This window comes from Mustelus asterias, unplaced genomic scaffold (assembly GCF_964213995.1).
Source record: "Mustelus asterias unplaced genomic scaffold, sMusAst1.hap1.1 HAP1_SCAFFOLD_1741, whole genome shotgun sequence".
Taxonomy (NCBI): domain Eukaryota; kingdom Metazoa; phylum Chordata; class Chondrichthyes; order Carcharhiniformes; family Triakidae; genus Mustelus; species Mustelus asterias.
In genome coordinates this window covers 9,064-19,012 of record NW_027591686.1, presented here as the reverse complement: position 1 = coordinate 19,012, position 9,949 = coordinate 9,064, and the positions used below count along the sequence as shown (strand labels likewise).

General features: G+C 49.3%; 1 protein-coding gene across 1 annotated transcript in view; it reads left to right on the top strand.

The window, feature by feature from the left end:
- Positions 1 to 2,305, top strand: part of LOC144488652 (MOB kinase activator 2-like) — a 28,278-nt gene extending 25,973 nt beyond the window's left edge. The window contains exon 6 of the mRNA XM_078206724.1: positions 1,662 to 2,305. Within this exon, the coding sequence (XP_078062850.1) occupies positions 1,662 to 1,681 (20 nt within the window). The 3' untranslated portion in view covers positions 1,682 to 2,305. The remainder of the gene's footprint in view (positions 1 to 1,661) is intronic.
- The last annotated feature ends 7,644 nt before the right edge of the window (positions 2,306 to 9,949 follow it).

Below are 9,949 nucleotides of genomic sequence, written 5' to 3'. Positions count from 1 at the left end.
GGGGTTATTGCTTGCGTGTTATACTGATCAGAATGGGTGGCCAGCACAGGGTCCAGCCTGTCAGTGACATCTGAAGTGGACGAGGTTTATGAGCAGATTTATGTTTCCAGCTTTGATTTAAGACCGTAACAATGCAGTGTACTTCAATACATTTTATTAATCTGTAAATTTTATTCAACCTTATCCTGATTTGCTCTGTGGTAAGATCAAATTTGCAAAGGTTATTATAACATATTTAAAAATCTCAGTAGTGGCTGGAGGATCTGACTTTTGTTTCAATTGGTGCAAATATTATTTATTTTGAAGGGTTGTATCCCTTTTGTTGACTGGAGCAGAACACGGGCTGCATTGGCACTTTGCTTGGAGTGACTATCTGATGTTTGGAGTGCCGGTAACGCCATTGATCCTTTGCGTACAGTATACGTGGGTATTATGATGGTTTTAATCCAGGTTTTGTAGATTTAAACTTGGCACGTTTGCTCCACAAGGATTGCAGCTGGCAGCAGATGTGTGGTTTATTCTCTCTCTCCGCCTCTCATCGTGTAACCAGACCCAAGTTCCTGGGACTGATAGCATTGCAGGCCCAGGAAGAGTGATGTTCAGGATAACGAGTACTGGTGTTAGCTCTGTAAGAGAGCTCTGCAGGATTACTGGATCTTGCACACCTAGATTCCAGCGGATGCCGGAATCTGAAACCAAAACAGAAAATGCTGGAAAATCCCAGCGGGTCTGACAGCATCTGTGGAGAGAGAATAGAGCCAACGTTTCGAGTCAGTCGAAACACTGGCCGGAATCTTACCGCTCCGCCCACCACTGGAATCGGAGCGGGCGAGGGGCCGACCATGGGCAAGTCCGTTGACCTCGGGCGGGATTTTACGGTTTGGGGACGAGCGAAGCTGTAAAATCCCGTCCCTTGGCTCTATTCCCTCTCCCCAAATGCTGTCAGACCCGCTGAGATTCTCCTGCACACTTGGAGACTGGCTCAGAGCAATCCCTTCCCTGATGTGCGCGGCAGTGACGAGCCCAAGGGAGAATTGAGAGGAACGGCGTGCTTTTGTGTAGAAAATGATTTGCGGATAGGATAGCTACAATGCCAAATGTTGTTTTAACTGCTTTAGTGCGGTGGACGGACCAGGGAATTAGAAAATGACAAATCCCATGTCATTTGTAGCGGTGGCGAGGTGATTGGGAGTGAGGAGGTGCGTCTGAACTGAATTCACGAGAGCTGTGAGAATGGTTGAGCTCGAGGCCTCTGAAGGGCGTGTTTTACTTCACAGCCGGAGAGATCACTTGCTGCCGTAGCCACTGTACGTTGTGTTAGCGAGTGCTGAACTCCCGTTTCACTGTTTTATGATTTTATTTCTTGCATCTAGAGCAAAGATTTTGAAACAAGTGCCCGTAGAAATGACTGTGTTTGGTGACTGAACCACTGGGTGCTTTTGGCCGAGTCGCAGGGAGCGGACACATACATTATTTAAATGTACATATCAGGGTTAAAGGTTATGTTGGACTGCGCTGAAGCATTTGAGTGGCAATGAAGCCAGTCTGTCATTCTGAAGCTGCGCCATCCTTTTTGGACGGCGTGTGTGTGTGTGTGTGTGTGTGTGTGTGTGTTTTTTTTTTAAAAATCAAATTATTAAGCAGATGTATGTTTTCTCTAGGCGGTTCACTCCCAGGCTAGTGGACTGGAACTCAACAATTTGACCTTGGGAATATGAGCTTAGTGTGATCACAAGGTGGAACTTGGCTCATTCCGCAGGCTGGGTTGAGTTCGCTATGAGGAAGAATTTCTCTCTCTCAGTGGCTGGAGGCATGTGTTGGCAATGATTTCTGCTCGCAACATCTCATTTTGAACTTGAATAATATTCGATGCTGACTACTTCTAAGCCTGTGACGGGGATGCCCGCAACGTTGTCAGGTGTGGCGCATTGTAACGAGATGCCAAGGCAAAACGCACCCCCAGTCATCTTTCTTATAATTTGATTTGATTTTGCTTGTAGATTCTTAGTTTTGTTTCTCCCTCGTTAGGAACCCTTAGGCTTGGGATGAGTGCGAAAGGATAGTGCGGGGTCCACAGCTATTCACTATTAGGAAGAGATTACACACTGACAATACCAGATCAAAAAAGGCGTGCTTTGGTTTCAACCCACAACTGCACTGACGGTGCTAGCGTGTTGCTGCAATGAGTTGTTAATTTACAGAAAGCCTAAGGTAGTCTATTAATACTGGATGTAATATAACTCTTAAGATCATACACTGCATCTCACAAGAAAACTGAAAAATAAAAAGAATACCTTTAACATTTGCTGTGTATGGTTTCTGGCATTCTTTCAACTTTCATTTTTAAAATGTATCTGTAACACATCAGTGTTCGAACTTGTAATCCAACTGACTTTGCCCTGTATTTACTTCACAATTTGATCGTAGAATCCCTGCAGAGGGAGGGTATTTGGCCCATCGAGCCTGCATGGACAACAATCCCACCCAGGCCCTATCCCCATAACCCCACATATTTACCCTGCTAATCCCCCTTGCACTAAGGGGCAATTTAGCGTGGCCAATCCCCCCTAACCCGCACCTCTTTGGAGTTAACAGAGTGACCTTAAAGGGATACCGGTGGCACAGTGGTTCGCACTGCTGCCTCACAGCGCCAGGGACCCAGGTTCGATTCCCGGCTTGGGTCACTGTCTGTGCAGAGTCTGCACGTTCTCCCCGTGTCTGCGTGGGTTTCGTCCAGGTGCTCCGGTTTCCTCCCACAGTCTGAAAGACGAGCTGGTTAGGTGCATTGGCCACGCTAAATTCTCCCTCCCGAACAGGCGCCAGAGTGTGGCGACTAGGGGATTTTCGCAGTAACGTCACTGCATTGTTAGTGTAAGCCTATTTGTGACACTAATAAATAAACTTTATAGAACATGTCTAACATATGCGGTGGCACAGTGGGTTAGCACTGCTGCCCCACAGCGTCAGGGACCCAAGCTCAATTCCGGCCTCGGGTCACTCTCTGTGCGGAGTCTGCACGTTCTCCCCGTGCCTGCATGAGTTTCCTCCCACACTCCAAAGATGTGCGGGTTAGGTGGATTGGCCATGCTAAATTGTCCCTCAGTGTCAGGGGGACTAGCTAGGGTAAATGCATGGGGTTATGGGGATAAAGCCTGGGTGGGATTGTGGTCGGTGCAGACTCGATGGGCCGAATGGCCTCCTTGTGCATTGTAGGGATTCTATGGTTGCAATGTCACAGGAGAGCCACTAGTCATCCTTGAGTTCTCTTTTTTAAGTTTCCTCCCATATGAAATTCCTTCTGATCTAAAGCTTCTTATTGAGTGGACACACCTTTGACAAAGAATGAAAAGTACGAATCTTGCTCCAGCTCTCCTCCTGGATATGCCCCTGTTGTACAGGCACCAGTCCCCCCTCCACTCCATTAGTTCAGTGTAATTCTGGACAGTGGCACTGGGCTCTTGTGGGGCCCCGCTAAACCCAACTCTATCCTCATCTCACACAGGCTCATGTCCATTTTGCCTCCAGTTTTCCTCCAGCCCAGTGCTGCCAAGAGCGATTGTAATGGCCCCAGTGTTGCCCTGGCTGAAACCACCTAACTCCTGCACCAGGCTTGTCCAAACTTTTCACTCGGGGTGGGAGAGATGGCATGTTTACATACTTTTCTTACACAAGAGGCTGGTGAGCAAATCTCGGAAAGATAAAAGTTTGGCACCACGATAATTTTTTTTAAAAGTTCAAGTTTTTAAAAAATGAACAATGTGTGGGGACGTGTATATGGTGGGGGGGGGGGGGGGTAGGGGGGTGGTGGTATGCAGTGGTACAATTGGTGGGAAACTTGTGACTAGGCGTAAGGCAGACTCACACTCGCCTCCACACAGTCGGTCAGTCTCGCACTTCCCAGGCGTGCACACACTCCCAGTGTCTTCCTGTCTCTCTCACCCCACACAAACATACACTGTCCACACTCACTCCCTTACCCACTCTCTTGCTCCCTCACACAGTCACTCTCGCACTCCCTTGTGCGGTCACTCGCGCTCCCTCACGTAGTCATGCGCGCTCCCTTGCGCGGTCACACTCACGCTCCCTCGCGTGGTCCCTCTCACACTCCCTCTTGCGGTCCCTTGCGCGGTCACTCTCGTGCTCCCTTGCGCGGTCACTCTCGTGCTCCCTTGCGCGGTCACTCTCGTGCTCCCTTGCGCGGTCACTCTCGCGCTCCCTTGCGCGGTCACTCTCGTGCTCCCTTGCGCGGTCACTCTCGCGCTCCCTTGCGCGGTCACTCTCGCGCTCCCTCGCGCGGTCACTCGCGGTCCCTCGCGCGGTCAATCTCTCATTGGTTAGTGTGCTTATCCACAACAAAAGAGCGGGAGAGGAACAGACCACTGATTGGAGGAGCAAAATGATACAGATCCATTGAAACGTCTCTCTTTGGCGGAAAGTTTGGGCAGCTGGATTGGGTGCTGCATGTGGGCCGTATCCACATGGGCCCACCTTGGACAAGCCTCCTCTCCATGGAACAAATCTGGGACTTTATAGTCAGCTTCGGCTGCATCTGATAACTTAATGTAAAGATGCACACAGTAATTATATTAGAATCCTACAGTGCCGAAGGAGGCCATTCGGCCCATTGAGCCTGCACTGACCATATCCCACCCAAGACCTATTCTCTGTAACCCTATGTATTTACCCTGCTAATCCCCCTTCAAGTTTATTTATTAGTGTCACAAGTAGGCTTACATTAACATTGCAATTAAATTACTGTAAAAATCCCCTAGTCACCACACTCCAGCACCTGTTCGGGTACACTGAGGGAGAATTTAGCATAGACAATGCACCCTAACCAGCACATCTTTTTGGACTGAGAGGGGAAACGGGAGCACCCGGAGGAAACACATGCAGACATGGGGAGAACGTGGAAACTCCACACAAATAGTCACTCAAGCCAGGATTCAAACCCGGATCCCTGATGCTGTGAGGCAGCAGTGCTAGCCACCGTGCCGCCCTGCTGTGCATTTGTGTGGGGGTTTTTTCCTGATCTACTGAGGGAATCAAGTCTTCCAGGACACACCGGTCAGCGCTACTCCCAACGGCACTTTGCATCCCTTTTATGCAGGTGGGAGTAGGTCAACTCAGCTGGCTGGATGGCTGGTTTGTGATGTAGAGTGACACCAAGAGCGAGGGTTCAATTCCTGTGCTGGCTGAGGCTATTCATAAAGACCCCCCCATTCTCAACCTTGTTCCTCGCCCGAGGTGTGATGAACCTCAGGTTAAATCACCATCAGTCAGTTCTCCCCCTCAAAGGGCCTACGGCACCTTTACCTTTTATTCTGTGTTAAAATTTGCACGGTTTGCATTGTCATAGAATCCCGACAGTGCTGAAGGAGGCCTTTCAGCCCATCGAGTCTGCACTGACTCTTACCCAGGCCCAACTCCACCATATCCCAGTCACTCCATGTATTTACCGCACTAATCCGGCCAACCTACATATCTTTGGACACTAATGGGCAATTTAGCATGGCCAATACAGCTAACCTGGACGTCTTGGAACATGAAGGGGCAATTTAGCATAGCCAATCCACCTAACCGGCACATCTTTGGACACAATGGCGCAATTTAGCATGGCCAATTACCTAACCTGCACATCGTGGGACATTAAGGGGCAATTTAGCATGGCCAATCCACCTAACCTGCACAGCTTTGGACAACTAAGGAGCAATTTAGCCCGGCCAATCCACCTAACCTGCACATCTTTGGACACTAAGGGGCAATTTAGCATGGCCAATCCACCTAACCTACACATCTTTGGACACAATGGCGCAATTTAACACAGCCAATCCACCTAACCTGCGCATCATGGGACATTAAGGGGCAATTTAGTATGACCAATCCCACTAACTTGCGCACCTTTGGACACTGAGGGGAATTTTAGCATGGCCAATCCACTTAACCTGCACATCTTTGGACTGTGGGAGGAAACCGGAGCACCCGGAGGAAACCCACGCTGACACGGGGAAAACGTGCAAACTCCACACAGACAGTGACCCAAGCCGGGAATCGAACCCGGGTTCCTGGCGCTGTGAGGCTGCAGCGCTAACCACCGTAGCAGGGGGAAGAAAAAACAAACAGAAAGGCTGATTTATTTCTCGTATATGACTTTATTTGTTAATTTAAACTAGCCCACTAAATTCATATACAAATTTACAGGTTTGTTCAGTTGATAAGGAAGTACTATATTCATGGCATCAAATAAAACAATGTGGTGGACGTGGAGGGGGAAAAAAAACCCCACCTTGCACGTGAGCATCCTGCTGCTTTTCGAATCGTCCATTGCAAACTTAGAATTCTTGTTGAGTTCTGGACTGTGGACCGGATTATACAGCACGTTCAGTTTTACTGCATATTGTCAACTTTAAAATAAAACACACACACACACATCCATACATTGTGTACAGACAGGAGTTCGACACACAGGAGCTACGATCAGAAATGGGGGGGGCTGAGAAAGAAATACTGGTGGCGGAAACACGCAGGTTGGGATGGATGCTTTGTCCAGCTGAGAATCAAATTGCAACCCAACCCCATCCCCTTCTCCCCCCCAACCCCCACAACCCTGATCACCTCAATCAAAGGAAACTAATGCATTCAAACACTGGGTGGGCGGACGGGAGGGGGGGGAGGGGGGCGGTCAGTCTTTATTTTTCCCTACTCCAACTACGTTGAGATTCAATTTTGTTGTCACAGTGGGCGATTGATAATAGTGCATTTGTATCCCTTCTTTTGGGGCAGCAGGGTAGCACAGTGGGTTAGCGCTGCTGCCTCACAGCGCCAGGGACCCGGGTTCGATTCCTGACTTGGGTGACTGTCTGTGCGGAATCTGCACGTTCTCCCCGTGTCTGCGTGGGTTTTCTCCGGGTGCTCTGGTTTCCTCCCACAGTCCCAAAGACGTGCTGGTTAGGTGCATTGGCCGTGCTAAATTCTCCCTCTGGGTCCCCGAACAGGCGCCGGAGTGTGACGACTTGGGGATTTTCACAGTCGCTTCATTGCAGTGTTAATGTAAGCCTACTCGTGACACTAATAAACTTAAACTTTTGAGTTCCCTAGCCACTTCCCACAGTTTAAGTTTTAACTATAAGTTTATTTATTAGTGTCACGAGTAGGCTTACATTAACGCTGCAATGAAGTTGCTGTGAAAATCCCCCTAGTCGCCACACTCTGGCGCCTGTTCGGGTATACTGAGGGAGAGCAACAAGGGCGAGACCTAATTTCTTCTTGAGTTACTTGAACTGGAAAGTTTTTAACCCTGTTGGTAAGGGTTAGGTTAGTAAGGGTTAGGTTGGTAAGGGTTAGGTTGGTAAGGGTTAGGTTGGTAAGGGTTAGGGTTGGGAGGCTTTGGTTGGCTACTTGACTTTGCAAAGAAAAATTCTTCAAAATCTTTTTAGAAATTGGGAATAACTAGGTTGGTAGGCCATCTGTCTTCACAACAGTTTCCACATTTCGGTTGGAGAATTTAAAATTAAGCTTTCTAACGTTTATCTATTGGTGTCACAAGTAGGCTTACATTAACACTGCAATGAAGTTAGTGAAAATCCTCTAGTCGCCACACTCCGGCACCTGTTCAGGTACACTGAGGGAGAATTTAGCATGGCCAATGCACCCTAACCAGCACGTCTTTCGGACTGTGGGAGGAAACTGGAGCACCCGGAGGAAACCCACGCAGACACGGGGCGAATGTGCAGACTCCGCTCTGACAGTGACCCAAGCCGTGAATCAAAGCCGGGTCCCTGGCGCTGTGAGGCAGCAGTGCTAACCACCGTGGATAAAACAACAGAGGCTGTCGTTTGTGCTATTGGGGGACCTAGCTCAAGGCCCAAAGTCGGATCCTCACTGGACCATTCTCTTTGTGGGCAGAGGGGTGGCATCACGGGATGCAGTTTTCATCTGCTTTAATGTTTTCATTCAGCAAAGCCTACCTGGCGGAGAGAGTGCAGTGGAAGCAGTTTCAATTGAAGGAATAAAAAGGAAATGGGACAGCTGTCGAGAAAGGAAGAATGTTTTGGGGGTTAAGGGGAGAAGGCGGGAGAATGGGCACTCAGTGAATTTGCTCATTCGGAGGGCTGGGGCAGACACGATGGGCCAAATGGCCTCCTGCTGCACCGTAGCAATTCTGTGATCCTGTTAAAGTTTATTTATTAGTGTCACAAGTAGGCTTACATTAACACTGCAGTTTACAGGGTAGATTCAGAAAGAATGTTCCCAATGGTGGGGAGAGTCCAGAACTAGGGGGTCAGAGTTTGAGGATAAGGGGTAAACCTTTTAGGACTGAGGTGAGGAGAAATTTCTTCACCCAGAGTGGTGAATGTGTGGAATTCACCCCCACAGAAAGTAGTTGAGGCCAAAACGTTGTGTGGTTTCAAGAAGAAATTAGATATAGCTCTTGGGGCTAAAGGGATCAAGAGATATGGGGGGGAAAGGGGGGGATCAGGATATTGAATTTGATGATCAGCCATGATCATAATGAATGGTGGAGCAGGTTTGAAGGGCCGAAAGGCCTCCTCCTGCTTCTAGTTACTAATGAAGTTACTGTGAAAATCCCCGAGTTGCCACACTTTGGCGCCTGTTCGGGTAACACTGAGGGAGAATTTAGCACGGTCAATGCAACTAACCAGCACGTCTTTGGGACTGTGGGAGGAAACCGGAGCACCCGGAGGAAACCCACGCAGGCACGGGGAGAACGTGTAGACTCCGCACAGACAGTGACCCAAGCCGGGAATCAAACCCGGGTCCCTGGACCTGTGAGGGCGGCAGCGCTAACCCACTGTGCCATCACTGTCAGTGAATAGAGGGGCTAACATTAGGTTATTTATTTTTACATATGGGTGTATGACCCTTTTGTAAAAATGGAAGGGGGGCAGTGGGGGGGGGGGGCAGGGGGGTGTTGTGTGAAGGAGGCATGAACTCCACAGAGTTATTCACCAGGTAGTTGCAGGGTGTGGTGGGACAGTAGGCCGCAGTGGAAAACATAGCTTGATGGGCCAAATGGCCACTCATCTGAAGAAAAGTTTTTTTTAATATGGAAGGATTGCAGAAGACGTTCTTCAGTTTTCCGGTGAAATTCTGGCAGGTGCTGCCGGACAAGCAGTGGATACTAACCAGGATGGTGGGAGAATCCCAGGTAATTTCAGGACATCAGACTGCAGTACACCTGACTACTCAATTCCTCTAACCTACTTGTGGATTATTGATCAATCTTAACATTTCTGGATGTAATGATTAACATTGCTGAGCCTAGCCGGAGTTTGTTGGAGGGAAGGGGAGGTGGGGGAGAGGGGTGCGCGTGGGAGACACGGGTGGGTGTGGAATATCAAAATGTTCTTGATAGGCATCCTGTGACCTCCCTGCAGGCGACTGGACGTCAGATTGGGGACAGGGATGAGTTGGCGGTTGACTTTTATCACCCAGGTTCCAGCAAGGCGGGTCATAGAATCCCTACAGTGCAGAAGGAGGCCATTCGGCCCATCGAGTCTGCGCCGACAACAATCCCACCCAGACCCGGTCCCCATAACCCCACGCATTTACCCTAGCTAGTCCCCCTGACACTGAAGGGCAATTTAGCATGGCCAATCCACCTAATCCGCACTTCTTTGGGAGGAAACCGGAGCACCTGGAGGAAACCCACACGGGGAGAACGTGCAGACTCCGCACAGACAGTGACCCAAGCCGGAATTGAACCCGGGTCTCTGGCGCTGTGAGGCAGCAGTGCCGCCGTGTCTGACTGACTGTCTGCCTCTCTGACGCAGCTATATTTGTGGATGGGTGTCCCTGCAGAGGGAGCATGTGGTGTCCCAGGGCACTGTGCTCGTTGGGCACCGCAGGGACTGGAGTGTATTATTGGTCCTTTGAATCACATTTTGGTTGAAAGTTTTACATTTCTTTTATGCTTTGTATTTTGGTT